The 16,030-nt window shown below is 35.6% G+C and overlaps 1 protein-coding gene across 2 annotated transcripts in view; it reads left to right on the top strand.

Moving 5' to 3' along the window:
- The first annotated feature begins 816 nt into the window (after positions 1–816).
- LOC140166318 (uncharacterized) overlaps positions 817–16,030 on the top strand; it is a 74,459-nt gene continuing 59,245 nt past the window's right edge. Inside the window, exon 1 of one of the 2 annotated variants that reach the window (XM_072189748.1) lies at positions 817–1,400. In XM_072189748.1, the coding sequence (XP_072045849.1) occupies positions 1,197–1,400 (204 nt within the window). In that variant the 5' untranslated portion in view covers positions 817–1,196. The remainder of the gene's footprint in view (positions 1,401–16,030) is intronic. The other variant, XM_072189750.1, reaches the window with a different exon arrangement.

Here is a 16,030-nt window from a genome sequence, read left to right as displayed (position 1 = left end):
AAATTCAATTTTAAACTATTTTGCCGGACTATTTTAGCCCAAATTGACGCTGATTTTGCTATTATAACCGGGGATTATAACATGCAGTGCGTGCGTGCGCAAAATTTAGCAATTTTTGTAGGCTATTTTGGCACAAAACATGGTGGTGTTTTTCGGCTAAAATTGAAGATGCACACTGCACAGGGCAATTTTGGGGCTCCCAAAATTTGGGGGCCCTGAGGTGGGACATCAAAATTTTTTGGTGGGATGCTCCCCCGGAATTTTGAGGTGGTGGGTCTTTCGGAGCTGCGAACCGGGCTGTGAACAAGTAAAATGGGGTCTTTTGGAGCTGCGAAAAGTCAAAATCAAGGGTCTTTCTTGGCTGTTTTGGTTGAAAATCGCCTGAAAAAACAAGAAATATGAGGAATGAGCAATTTTGGGTCTTTTAGAGCTGAAATTATCAAAATCAAGGGTCTTTCGGAGCTTTATTTTGGTCAAATATAGGGGTCTTAATTCGGAGCTGCGAAAAAGGGGGTCTTTCCGGGGAGCATACCCGTATGGTCATTTGTGTTGAGTGCCTGCCCCCCCCCGATAGGGCGGAGGGCTTGCGCCTAATCACAAAGAAAGAAGTAGCCAAACAGAAAACAAACAAACCAAGCAAACAAACGAACAAACAAACAAAGCGGAACCATGTTGTGTGGTTATTTTCTAAGCTTTTCTCATTCTCTGAAACGAAACTTCCCGCGAAACTTATTAAAAGTTGAAACCCATTATTTTTCACATTGGGTGCATATTCTGGCAATCCGCTCTTGTTTACGCACCAATGATGAGCAGAAGAAACATGCGACCGAAATGAGGAACTTCCTGGTCGTATTCCGTAACATGATGAACTTGAAAATTTAATTGTTTTAAGTTTCCTCAGCTTTTGGTAATTGGTTTTAAAATCATTTCTACAAACTTTAAGGATATTGAGGTGCTGTTATAACTTGATGATATTAAATTGGACTGATATACTCAAGTTGGTGAAGTCAAATAAGTGAATCAGTGCGGAAACTCCGACCTCCAGCAGTTTGCATTACACTGGTGACTCAGCCACGCTGAACATTTGACGGCGGCATAATATAGCATTGGCAAGAAGATACTAAAACTTCACAAGGAGGCTCCAATCAGGAAACATCTTTCATGTATTAATTTTTATAGACAGCTAGTTTAACAAGATGGCGGATAAAGTAGACGTAGAACCAACCAGTCGAGTTGCGGCAAGAAGAAAAGCGAGAGAGCAGGCAGCGGCTGATGAAGCGAAAGGGGCTGTTGGGGGTGCAGGGTCTAAAACCCCTGAGAAAGGAAAAGCTAAAGGGGGAAGATTTGGTAAAAGGAATACCCGAGAAAAGCGCAGAGGAACAGGAGTAGTCACTTTACAGGTAAGTCTCGCTTTAGTTTTTGTTTTATAGGCCACTAGTAATAAAATGGAATGCTTCCCCACCCAGAGCCCCCACCCCTGAGACGAATATACCTATTCGTCTCAGCCCCACCCTATCATCCTTTTGGTGGATTTCTTATTTTTTCATTGTTATTGATGGGATGGGATGGCATATTGAAAAGTGGGTGGTTAATATATTTTACCACTATGTTTGGGGCAGTCCCTCCAACTCAGACAGTGGTGTAGCCAAGTGGCTGGAGACAGCTGCCCCTTGTGAGAAGTCTTGCCACACCTACCACCCCCCACCCTTGTGGGAGGCCTTTTTTGTAATTTTTAGCCCATTTTTTAACATATTTGTGTTTAAGTTTTCCCCCAGGAAATTTGCCTTACCCCCATTGCCCCCCCCCCCTCCTCTTAAAAAGTCCTGGCTATGCTACTGCTTCAACTTGACTTATTGACACCGGCAGTTTTTCAGCAAGTTTTGATTTTCACTTTAATTGGAGAGCAGATCAGGCCCCCATGCCCCTATGATGCTAGACCAGTGCTTACCCACCCTGAATAATTAGGCCTACTGAACAATTCACCAGTACCTGCAGCTGCACGCACATCGCACGTACCAACCCAAATAAATGGGGGGGGGGCCATGTGAATTTCAGGAGCCAAATCAACATTACACAAAATTCTGGGTTTTACTTAGGGAATCTGGGGGGGGGGGCAAGATTTCTGACTGGGGGTATGATAACTGTATAAGGCCAAATAAAAAAATAAACATGTTTCACGTCCCCTCCCGCTTCCTTTTTTGAGGTTTTCTCAAATATATTTTTATTTTTTATAATTCGGTTATACCTTTTCCAATTATATTTCTAGGAAGTTGGGATGCTTCCTATAGCCTTGTTATGATACAAGAAACATTTTAGGAAGGTTTTGTGATCATTAGAGGGGGTGTAACTCTCAGAACAACAAATAAAAAAGGGCCTCCTCCTTTTTCCAGGCATTATTGTATGTACGGATTGTACGCTACAACAGCTCTAACTATGGGTATTTACACCAATTTTGCGATAAAAAATAGAAAATAAAAAGCCCCCTCTTCCTCCTTTTTTTCGAAAACCCGGACGTGAAACATGTTTTTTATTTTTTTACTTCTAAGCCTAATTGACTGAGTATAACTTTGTCCTTTATAAACATGATGAAAGGTGTTTTTTTATTCATTTATGAATTTTATAACCGGATTATATAGCATTTCTAGGGTTCATTAAAAAATGAATATAAGTCCAACATTCTATATAATTGTTCCTTCAAAATAGCATTTTGATTCCTGAATGAAAATGCACTGTATTTCATACTATCTGTAGTGTTCAAACATTGTTGGGCCCTGTTTGTCTCCATACATGATAATGTTGTAGGCCTATATATTTAAAGCAGTCAAGCAACCTACTGCAGTGCACTGTACAAACAAAATGGAGTCCAACATTTTATTTATACATTGTAAAGGACCCTTGGCAATTGTACATTTTATGACAGACAATAACATACAATGTTTTATTTAGTTAGCTTTTAGTGTTTATATGTCTGCATGTAAATCGGAATATTTAAGAGTGCTCAAAATATTTGCTGGAGTCCACTAAATGTTAATACTTGGAAATGTGATGGTGACCTGTTAAGTGGCATTAGGGACTGTCTTTTGGAATTTGGAGGAGAGCATAAAGTAGCTCAGTGGAGTCTTCTCTTCAAGGAGAGTTGTTTAGAGCGTTTACAACAGAATGTATAGAGAATACCAGAATGGTCAACTAAGGAGTGCTAAAAATCACACTCCTTTATCGATTTAAGGAGAGCAGTATATAGAGAGCAATTGCTCAAATGAAAGTCCCTGTGGCATGTAAATTGGGTTATTCCAGTTGAAATCCATACACCCCTGCAAAAGATATTACCTCAATCTCTTATACAGGGTGAAGTTTTCAAATGGAGTCAACCCATTCAGGTAACCCCATTTGAAAGTCATACTCCCTGTGTGGGAGATTGCTTAAGGGGGTACTACACCCCTGGCCAATTTTTGTGTGTGCCTATTTTTGCATTTTTCTCACAAATTATAGCACATTGATGACAAGTAAGATATGTATATTATATTATGGGCTATAATTTTTGAGAAAAATGCAAAAATAAGCACAAATTTGGGCAGGGGTGTAGTACCCCCTTAAGGTTAAATGTCTTTGATGGGTTTCAACCAAAAGAGTCCAATAGTAGTTGAATCCCAGCAACTGTTTTAAAAACATTTTTCAAAAGTTATACAATGGTAAAATAAATGTTACTTATTATATTATACAAAAAGTTTCAAAACAATATTTCAAAATTTGGGAACATTTTTTTCAAAAAATATCTTTTTGTCAACACTAAGCATGCTAAGTATAATAATGTCAAACTGTTTTTGCTGAACTTCACTTTTTTAAATTCTGCTGAGTGCTAACCTTTTAACAGGATATTTTTAACCAAGTGCTCATGCACTTTTGTACATGTTGAGAAAACGTTTTGTACCGTTATTTGTTTGTTGTCTTCTTTACCCTTGTTTGTTAGTGTCTTCTTATTGGGAATGGGATGGTGATATCTATGAACTGCAAAAAACTTAGGACCATCTTTCTATCTTTGTGGGCCAAATTGGCATGATAAAACATTGCAATTCACTTCTACTTTCTAGTTCAGTTTTTTAGCTCTAGCCTAGGGTGAATCAGTAAGGATATAGAATTAACTTTTTTATCAAAGATGGAACCAGTTTCAGACAAATTACAATTTTAGTGATTATTAGTATACATATACACTTTTTGGTAAAGTCATGGAATTCAATGTGCTCATAGCTGAAGGGGATTGGTTCTTTAAATCATTTTATAAATAAATTGTTATTCTGTTATTTGTGATATAGGGAACAAGGAAAATGAACAAACAACAAGACAAGAAACCCTCACATCAAAACCAAACACCACAACCAAAACACCCCACACAGCAGGAACTGTTTTAACCTGTACACAAATCAAATGAAACACCTCATTAGATTATGTCTTATCTTCTGAAGATGACCATCTGAAACAGCAAATGTTTTATACAATGTCCTGTCAATGCTTTGCGTGCTGGCCATAGGCTTCAACATAAAAAGCCAAAGTTTTGAGATATTTTCTCAAAATATCAAGAACTATCTTAAAAACCATTGAATCAATACTAGGCTTGTTTGTACTCATTTTAATGCATTTTCCATGCTGATTGCAAATATGGTCATAAAAATTTACAATTCTGACATTTTTAAATTTTTTTAATTTTTTTAAACTTGTTGTCTGCAGTCGACACCAGCGTGGAGAAAGTTAATATTATGGCACATAAACAGGAAGACAAAGACATGACAGTGCTGTCCACTCTAATGAAATTTATTAAGTTAACAAGTTCAATTTGTGCAAGTGTTTTAAACTTTCAAAACATCTTTTGGTAATGATATTTATATCCAAGTTATTTTTGGTCACCAATTATGAATTTCTTGGATGAAAACAAGATTGAACTCTGTATCACCAGACAGATTTTCCGGCTGATCAGGAAACCCCTAGTGTGAGGAATATTCAAAAATGGAAACCGCCAACGTCCTAACAGGCTTCTGAAAATGACACGTTATTATAAGATGTGATGACGGATTCCTTGACAGTTGAGGAGGCTATCATCATATTTGTCTTCTTCATTACACATTTTATGAGGATAAATTATTTCAACTGCGACATGGCCTTCTTGACCATAGATCTTAAAAATAAAAGTGTGTGTTTTTCTACATGGTTTGTATTTGGTCACTCTTTTCCAAGGGTTCCAAGTAGAGTAAAAGTGTGCTGAGGCTTGTGGATCAACGTCTAGGCGTTGTGCCTGTACGTAGCGCACTATAAATCACTGCGCTTTTTTTTCTTTTTTTAGAACTTTAAAAAGGTTCTTAACCCAACAAAGTTGATGGACACAAAACATTTTAGGGTACACAAAAAAAGTGTGTTTAAATGTTGGGTATAAAGTATTTTTAATTAATAACATTCAAAAACATTTTGGAAAACTTGCTGCAGGACATTCTAACATAATGTTATTTAAATGTAATGTTGACAAAATATTTTGACAAAATATTTGCCAAAATCTAATCTATTTTGACAACATTTTTTTTTTCTATTTTATTTATCTATGTTCTATTTTTACATAAACCCAACATTTAAATGTTATCAGACCTTGACTAAAACCAAAATCTTTTTAAAACATACTTCTTCATACAAAAATGCAAAAAAAACCAAAATCAGGTTTTGATGCTTTACAATCAGTGATAGTCTGATAGCGCTGCGGCTGTTTTGGTAGATATTATTGATATAAATCATCAGTTGTAAATAAATCCTAGTAACAAAATATGAAGAGGAAATTGAGGTTTGGCACCATCATCTCCATAGTCATCATGCTCACAGGGGTTGCTATCAATTGGGTTGTGTCATGAGGTGCTTCCCTGATCAGACCCAAAAAAATTAATTGTTTGGTTGCCCTTCCAAGACAAAAATTTGGAGGGTTGGTAGGTCGATTCTTTTTTTTTTTCACGGGCTCTTCCTCCATTTTCCCTCCATTTTGAAAAGGCTGGTATTGACAAATGCCTGATCATTTTATGGTAAAACATTGTGGGTTTTTGGACTGAATTTAAATGGAAAAACTTCTTGTCAAATATGCATTTAACAATAAAATGAGTGAATAATAAATATAAATGTCCTTGATACTGTAATGCTTCTTCTAAAAAAAGTGATTGGGAAAAAAAAAAAGCCCAAGATTTCTAATTTTTTTGGGTCAGTCTCTGAGGGCAAACAAACATTTTTTTGGCCTCATGATGATTTGAGTCATTTGATGTTGAAATTAATTAGACATATCTGCAAACTCTCTGTTTTGAGGTATTTTGGGTCGAGGTAATGAGGGAGCATGAAGATTGAGGAACCTGAGGAAAAAATATCTGTAATATTAATTTTGTGCGAAAAGTTTTAACTCAAATCACTGAATGTCGGAAATATCCCTTTAAACACAGACTATGACCAAGTTAGCAATGCTCTCCTACTAGCCTAGTGCTAAAGAGAATATACCCAAAGAGTTTCCACTCAAAATTGCCCTGTGTGTAACACCACATGTATGATAAATCTGCTATTTTGGTTTGCCCCTACAAAGGAAGTATTTTTGGTGCAACAAGTTACACGCAGATCGCAGTTTGAATCTTTTAAGATTGTGTGTCAAAAAGTGTGTCAATGAAATCGCTATGTGCCCGGCAAATTTAAAAGTTTGCCAGGCATGTAGCGATTATTATTGACACACTTTTTGCTCACCATGAGCGACACACAAACATGGCGGAGTTGGTACTCCTTGGTTCTACCTCCTTGGTGCCTACAGAGAGTTTTAAAGAGAAACCACAGATATTTTTATCTCACACAATGTTGACATGCAGTACAGTCCAGGGTATATTCTGTTGTTCACACTATGTTTTCAGTTATTTTACTATGACTATGAATAACTAGACATTAACTAGTCTTGACATATTTGTTAACGATATGGAAGTATTTATAGCTCAAGAGAATATTTTATTTGACCGAAATATCATTAGGCAAAGTTTTCAAGCACAGTGACGGTAGATCAAATGGGTTTCCAATTACATGTTTTGACAGTTTGGAATAATTTGGAATTAGACCGCTTAAAATAAAATTATTAATGTTTTGGTTCTCGTTTTGGTTAGCAGTTGTTAATCCTTTCAATGCATTCTGGAAAATGACTGAGGTAATTTTTATTTGATGGCTCTGAGGGGTAGAACAACAACCCAGAGAGGGTTCTTCCTGGTTGAAGGTGTACAGGGATGTGCCACGGTTTTGGGGTAAATTTTCACCGATTTTGGTATATCGATGGGTGGGTTTCCTGTGGAGACCAATGCGCCCAATTGGGCGCATATTGGAAAAAGAGCGCTTAAAGTGCACAATTATGCCAAATTTGGGTGTTTTTGGGGTGTTTTTTTCTTGAAAATTTGTATACTGATGGAACAACAAATACTAATTACTGGTAAGTTATTCATGTTGTTTTTAAGCAACTCATTACAATGACAAAAAAAAAGTTCAAAATGAACTTTTTGTCATCAATGAGTTGCTGGGGCTTTAAAATCAAAAGTTACACTTGAAAAACTGAAGAAAGCAAAATATGGACCAACTGCAGAAAACAATCCGGGTGGGGGCGAGAAGTAAATAATTAATTTTATACAGGCCTATGGGAATGTTAATTTCAATTTTTTTTTAAATGAACTTTTTGGAGACCTGTATTTAGGTACCCACAAAGGTGAAGAATTGAACAAAACATTTCAAATTTGTGTAAAGTGAAGGTTAAATTTATCGATATTTCATGGGTTTTTTTAAATAATATTTATGTTGTTGTTTTCACATGAAAAATTAACAGAAAGGAGGAAGCAGCTACCCAGTGGCGGCGCCAGGAATTTTTTCCGGGGGACATTGAGGGAGCAAAGTGATTTCAGGGGGGCAAAATCAACCAATTTTGCACAAAATGACAGCAAAAAGGTGAAATTGTCGTAATTTTGGGTTTTTACTGGGGGGGGCAAGAGTTCTAACTGGGGGCATTTACACCCTCATGCCCCCCCCTCAGCCACTGCAGCTAGCACTGGAAAATATGAATTGCTAGCATGTAGCAATGCTAAGCTAACGCTAGATTATCAAAAATATAGTTTTTCTCTGATCTGTGCAATTCTATATTACTTTTTAAAATCTTATATTATCACTTAGGCCCCTAATCATTTCAAACTAGGAAAGTTTTCATATTCATATTTGTTGCATATATTTAAAATTTTAAACTACCAAGATAATTATTTTGATTTTAAATAAACCATGGATATGAATAAACACACAATGCCACTATCATTGTATTCATTTTGGTCATACATGCAAGTAGAATGTTCACTTCCATGGTCATAGTTATGTCCCATGACATTGCAAAATATTTTACATTCAGCATGTTCAGTAAGAAAACATAGTACACATTAACAATAGTGGAAATTCCCAAGAAATGTTGTTTCTTGCTCATACAGACAGTAACCTTTTCATACATGAATAATTACACATTGTCAGGTGAAGGCTATATTTACTTTTGTTCTGTGGAAATATCATTGTTGCCTTTTCTAAATCAACCGTTGGATTACCCGTTAAAACATGAAGCTATAATTACATGTTCTGTCAGTGTCACAGTACTGGGTTAATTCAGTGCCAACTTAATTCAGCATCGAAGTGGTTACATAATTCTCTTGGTTACTGGATCACGCTACTTTGGTATGCCTTCGAGTGCCATATACTTTATGTGGTGATCATTTCGATCGTGGTTCATTACTCTAGCGTGTGATCCCGTTGACATAGTAACATTACGTAACTTCGATACTGAATTGGACATATGAAGTGGGCTGTTCCATTTAAAATCCACACTACCCCTGTGGAAGATTTAGCTAAAGTCTCCCACAGAGGGATTATCAATTTTGAATCATAGAATAGACAATTGGGTAACTTCCATTTGAAATACTCACTCCAGTGGTGGAAGATATAGGTTAAGCAATAATACAGGGGGAGTATGGGTTTCAAAATGATTAACTTTGACTAATTACATTTGAAAAATATACTCCCCCTGTGGGAGACATTTCCCAAATCTTCCACAGGGGGAGTGTGGATTTCAACTGGGATATCCCATTGTCTTCATTTCAAGGTACAAGGACTGTGAGCAGAATAATAGGGGAACAATTGAACTGTAAATCTAAATAAACATGTCATTTTACATCCAGGAAAACTTAATTAAACTTTAAAGAATAGTATTCAACATTATTTTCTTTGATTTATTGTCATGAAGTATTGTTAACTTGAACTACCCCAGATATAACTACTCCCCATTCCAGACAAATACAGTACTAATTTTTTAGGATTAAATGTATATCAAGTTCTGCCAAATAAACAGCTCAATCATAATCATTATAGCAAGTTTTGCACTATAACTGTCGATAAAAGAAGAGCTAATTACTAATTACTTGAAAAAAGAGCCAAAAACATGCATTTTTGGCATGTTTTCTGACAATCGAGTCAAAAAATCAAAAACTTGTTCGGAACAAGTCTTTAAAAAGCATTCAAAATCTTGAGTAAATGCCAAATTTTGCTTTGATTTTCACTTTTGTGTTAAATGATTGATTTAGAATGAAACATATCTTTTCAAAAAATTAGAGTGCATAAATTGTTACTTAGGGCTTCTTTGTTTTGAGATGAAAATGGTGAAACATTTATCACCTTTTGAGTTTTTGCCATTGCCAGCAAAAACTGGCAAAATTGTTTTTACCAAGAGGGAAAAAAACACAGTTAAAACCATTACCAGCAGCAAAAAACTGCGAACCCTGAAGATGAGTTTGATCTGGCAAGATAGAATAATATTTTGTTTAATTAAATCTACGCTTTAGGAATAAATCTATTATACATTTTGGACACAGTTTAACTGTAACATAATTATTAAATGTTGATCAATACTATACGTTTATTATTATATTACTTACATATACATCTAGTGCTGTCGTCGGCACCGTTTTTTCCCGCGTTTTTAATGTCGACATGTCAATATAATTTGTATACCAACGTCGACAGTGTGTCGACATAAAAAAAATTCTAAAAAAAATAAATAAAAAAAAATTATTTAAAAAAAAAAAATTTTGGCCAGAAAATCAAGTTATAGGCCCAAAATGACTTGTTATTCAAGGTTGGAAACCAGAGAAAGACTGCTACTCAAAAAACGAAAAAATGCCAATCTTTTTTTTACAAAGTTGGATACAGTTGTATATTTTAATTACTTTTGCTTCTATTGAACAGCTAGCAATGCATACTAATTCAATGTGTCCCTGACTGTTCAATAGAAGCAAAGGTAATCAAAATATACAAATTTATCAACTTTGTAAAAAAAATGGCATTTTTTTTTAGTAGCAGTATTTCTCTGGTTTCCAACCTTGAATAACAAGTAATTTTGGGCCTATAACTTGCTTTTCTGGCCAAAAATATTTTTTGAAAAAAAAAATTTATTTATTATTTATTTTTTTAGAATTGTTTTTTTTGATGTCGACATGTCGGGATACGTGCCAATGTCGACATTATGTCGACATAAGGTATGTCGACGACTGCACTGCTTACATCTGTCTTATTTGTCACATTACTTTTGTAACTTACTCAGTAATAATCTAAATGATATACTGTGCTTTGTATTACTATTTGTGGCCAAATAAAATTGAACTGAACTGAACATATGAGTCAAACATGGGTCAAAATAGATAAGTTGGTCATCAAAACAAATTTGAAGAAGATAAAGTTATGTGATGATGTGAGCTTGGTAGACTTTATTTGTTCTCTCGGATTTTTGAGTGATACTGGTATGAACGTTTGAACACATATGAACACATGGTACGAACACATAGTAACTCATATCGGCGTGATTTTAAGCTTATCTATCGACTTTTTTCAGCATTTTTAAATCTCATTACGAGTTTTGACATGTGTCGATTGTCGTATTTTATCCCTGACGAAGTGTTGAATTAGAAATCATGTGTCGATAACATGCAGGACTATGATCTATACAATACTGATGAACTGTTTTGGCATTAAATGTTATAATATATTTGTATCGTTGTACGTTGGTTGTTTTTGCAAAGCGCCATGAGCGTCTCTCGACGAATACCGGTGCTTTATTAAGTGTACATTATTATTATTATTATTATTATAGTATGAAAATTGAAATAGTGTTAAAGTGTATTACAAATTTAACATGTTTAATGTTAAAAAATTGGTGTTAAAAGTGTTACAAGTTGAATGGAATAATGTGTTAATAACTGTTAATTAAATGTTAAATAAGTGTGGCTCAAATAGTATTAATATATAACTCTTGTTTTTAGAGTGCAATAGTGAGCACCTCCCAATATATAGTTTTAATTCAATTACAATTCAAATTGGACGATGAATTTATTCACACTTGTGGTCTAAAAGTATTCAAGCTATTTGTACGTCCCTATCTATAGGTCTAAACATAGATACTCAACAATAATTATGGTCTAAATTTATCACTAACTTTGTAATAAGTATTGCGGTTTGCATCTATGGTATTTAATAGCAACTATTGTTGAATTGATACACATTGTAAAATGTACAGGCTGTATCAAAATGATTGGTACACATTAGTTTCATATGATTGTAGATAGACAAGGCTGCTACTCCAAAATGCAACATAATATCCACCCCCGGTCCCCGCACTCCGTGCATCCGCGGGTATTCATGCTTGTCGGTGAACTTTAAAACACCCCTTTTGCATCTAATTTCGCGAAGTTTTTAGGGAAAAACACCCTTTTTTTAGCGATTTCATGTTATTTGCCCTTCGACAATACTTCCCTATTTTCGCTAAAACGCGAACAATATTTCTAACATACCCTTTTCTGACAGAAACACGTAGGCTGCTCCATGAAAATACCCTTTTTTTCAATTTCGCTAAAAAAAAAAAAAAAAAAACACCCCTTTCTTGTGTGTTTCGCGAATCGCATTTCTTCATCTGAAAACACCCCCTATTTCACGAAATTTTCGACGAGCATGAATACCCATGGATGCACGGAGTGCGGGGACCGGGTATCCACCTAAGGCAAAGGAAAAAACCACATTGTTCTATGGGTGGACAGACCTTTCAAGTAGGGTTGGTCGGTCGGGCAAGTTTTTTTTGCTGGAGGCTAAAATTACCCAAAATGTCACCAAAATCTGGAAAAAAAATTTGCAAACATTTTTGCTAAAAAAGTTCAACAAAAATTAATAAATTTTAGCCCCAATACAACTAATTTTACATCGTTTTAGCAAAAAATTTTTTTTTTTAAATGCAGGCTTTTTTTCATCGCCTAACCTGGTGATTTATGTTATAAGATTTATGTTTCAAGAAAACCCAATGTTGTATAAGAAGCAGGCTTTTGAATAACCCTCAAAACTTCAAACCAGATGGGTACCAATCATTTTGATACAGCCTGTATGACAGCAGTAATTGTGGTTAAAAGTCTGAAGTCCAAACAGTAATAACTTTTGTTGTTTAATAATAAGATTGATTCAAATTTACTGACAAGAGCAGCAACTTAAAAATAAATTGTGCAATTGCAGCTATTATTACAGTTTGCCCCCAACCCTAACCCTAAAGCCCACATCAAGATGAGTATACAAAACAGCTCCCTCCCTCATCGCGTTGAAGTCACTTCCTTACCAAGACGAAAAGTAGTATAGTAATGATGGAATTTTGTATCCAGTTTGACTTCAGATCAAATATTGATATTTATCTATTGTATAGTCTTGCAATTGATCTTAGTTTGTGTAAATTGCTATCCTGATGGTAATGACTGGATACAATGTATGACAAACTTGGACTTTAGACACGGATACCAACAAACTAAATATATAAGGATGCATGGTGAATATATTTGTTCATAACACCTGCCTGTCCACCTTGATCTCACGGAGCTAATTGTAGATTCTAGCCCCTTACCTTGCTCCTGGACCACAAGAAATTGAATTGATTATAGCAAGTGGTGGCACCAGAAATATATTACGGGGGAGGGGGGCAAAGTGAATTTCAGGGGGAAATTTACGTAATTTGGAGGTTTGCCTCAAAAGTGTGGGGGAAAGAGAATGTCCCCCTTGCCGCCCCCTCGTTAGCGTCACCACTAGCTATTCATTATTAATATTCCTTTACTGTATTTCTTTATTCCTTTATGTTTAAGAACATCCTTCTGGCTTCTGGTGGGATGTGGCCTCCTAATCATAGGTTGGTAGTTTGAATCTCAGTGGAATTTTCTGATTTATCATTCAGTTTAATTTTTTAAGAGCTTGGGTGATCAACTTGAAGTATCAATTTATAAATTTAAAAATGTATGTGGCATAGCAATATAGGGGCATAGGGGACACCTATCACCCAATCGATTGCAAAATTTAGATAGGAAAATTGCCGAAAAATGGCTTGTGCCCTCCCCCCCCCCATCAGACACTGTGCCCCCACTGCTCCCAATCATAGTTGGTGCCCCACCTCCAATATGATGACCCATGCTACACCACTGGTAATAATATGTCAATATGCTCTTGGTGTGTCATCAAACTATGGTCCAGGAGCAGATTAAGGGGAAAGAATCTCCAATGTGCAGTCTGTAGAATTTGCAGAAAGTATGATGGCCTACATCCTTTCAGCTTGTAATCAACTTGTTCTATTGCTTAAAGTTAGTGCACTTTCATAGGAGCTTTTGACTGACCCAATTTCAGTTTTCACACATTTTCCTTTACTAAATTGTGAAAATGAGTATTGTATGACATTTTGCAGAATTATTGAGAACATTGTGAAAAAGCATCCCTTCAAATTCTCTAAACCAAACAAATTTTCTGAAAATGTGGAACCCATTCTTAGAGAAAACAAAATCTAGTCTCAACAATCAACAATGTTTGTTTCTACAATTTGAGTTTGGGGGCTTGGTTTATCTGAACCTTGAAAAAGGAAAATATCTTACATGCACTGAAACAGACCCCCCTTATCAATGATTATGGCCCAAGAGAACATGAAGTATGTATAGGGCACATATAGGCCTATGATTTGCCACATGAACAGGTGTAGGCCTAATATACCCCAGGGGCAGGGTTCAAGATCATTGCCATTTATTTACATTGTTTCCTATAATTTACAATATCAGTAAATTATTTTTTCTTTTAAACAAGTTTGTGCAATCAAAAAGTTTGAATGGGGTGCTGTGCAGGACATGCCACCTCTAAAACTTTGCCAATGCAGGGAATATGAAAAGAGGAGGAAAAGGACAAAAAGGAGGGAAAAGAAAGAGAAGGAAGAAACACTTGACCCCAGTCCCCCTCCCAACTTCAAATCCTGGATCCACCCCTGTGCTGGATTACAAAAAATAATTCAGGTTGCCTTTTTCAATGATTTTTCTCCAAATTTTGAAGGAGAACAATTAATTTTATGATTTTGCAAACTCAAATGAAATACTCATGGTAGCTTTGAATTTGGCCAACAAAAAAATTTGGCAAAATCATGGGTCAGCATTTTTAGCAAAAAAGAGAAGAAGTTTACCAAAAAAATATTAAAGAAAAATCACTATTTGCTTGGCAAAAGTGTCAGAATTTTGAAATCACATTTGTTGTTGAAAACAGTCTGAATAGAAAATACAACCAATAATGTGTTTTCCTCTCTTTTACAGTTCAAAATAAATTGACTTCTCCTTGTAGGTTTAAAATGGTAGAGTTGGTATACAAAAAGTGAAAAAAAAACACGATCCTATCCAATTTTTTCATGTTACAAGGGCAACACAATTTGTTTTTGGCCATATTGAAACATGCTGTTCTTTTTAGCCCAAGAAGATATCTATTTTAGATAGTAAAGTAGTGTATGAAATTTATAAAGTAATTGAAATACTTGCAGACAAACAAAATTATGAATGTGAAATCAAATTTATAACGTATTAATCACATCTTTTCCAATGAGCAACATTGCCCAATATTTCCCCTTTCATCATGACCATCTTTCCCTGTCTGAACTTCAGGAGAAACCAGTTCAAGTTCGCATCAGTGGCAACTAATAAGACACAGTGCAAAACAATATAATTATCTCGACTGGATATTCCACCAACAAACACACCACAACAGTCCCAACTTATTATCTATGGTAGATGGCGTTTATTAATCACTCTCTACCGATATAACCAATGGATGAAATACCAAGAAATACAGTAATCAGAGAGATGATACATATTTATTGCTCAGTCGGACACCCTCCCTGTTTGCATGGGGTATACGCCGTAGAAGTGACGCAGTTAATCGGATTAACTACCATAGCAATAGATGAATACAATTTTGGCTATATCGCCCCGCACTACAACGATCATGCGGTACCGATGCATTGAACCATAGATGTCAAAGAAATGCTAATCACTTGCACCTGTAAGATTAGTCTCTTTGAAAAGAGCGGTATTGTATTCAATCTATTATATGATTGAAGCCAGGTGATGAGTGCAACCTGCTGCAGTGCAGCGCGTATATTCAAAAATTGTATTCATCTATTGCTATGGTAGTTAATCCGATTATGACGCGTCACTTCTACGGCGATAGGCATGTGCATGATTTGATGCACGAATGGTAGAGTTGCGTGACAGGTTTTTGGATGCTATGTCAATGACCCCGGGCTTGTTATAGAGAAAACTGGCTGTGCAAAAGATATTTATTCACATCGCAGAACTTCAAGTTTGCTATTTTTGAATTGTTGCACTATTTTTAGTACTAATACTAAGTAGTTGCAAAGTTTTGTGTGCAGACATTTCCAAAATATGAACCCCCACCCAAAAAAAAGTACTGGAATGCTGAAAGTAGATTTCACTCCCCCCCCCCTAAAATGGGACTTTGAGGGGCTATTTTGAATATATAACAAAGTGGTCCCTTTGTTAAGTTATTCGCTCTATTTGGACCTTCTTTGACATTTTTATCCTGTTTTTACCCTGAAAATAAGACTTTTTTCCATAAGGATTTTATTGGGGGGGGGGGTTCA

Source organism: Amphiura filiformis, chromosome 12 (genome assembly GCF_039555335.1).
Source record: "Amphiura filiformis chromosome 12, Afil_fr2py, whole genome shotgun sequence".
Classification (NCBI taxonomy): Eukaryota; Metazoa; Echinodermata; class Ophiuroidea; order Amphilepidida; family Amphiuridae; genus Amphiura; species Amphiura filiformis.
Note: the sequence above shows the minus strand (reverse complement) of the source record. Positions and strands in the feature narration are given on the sequence as shown.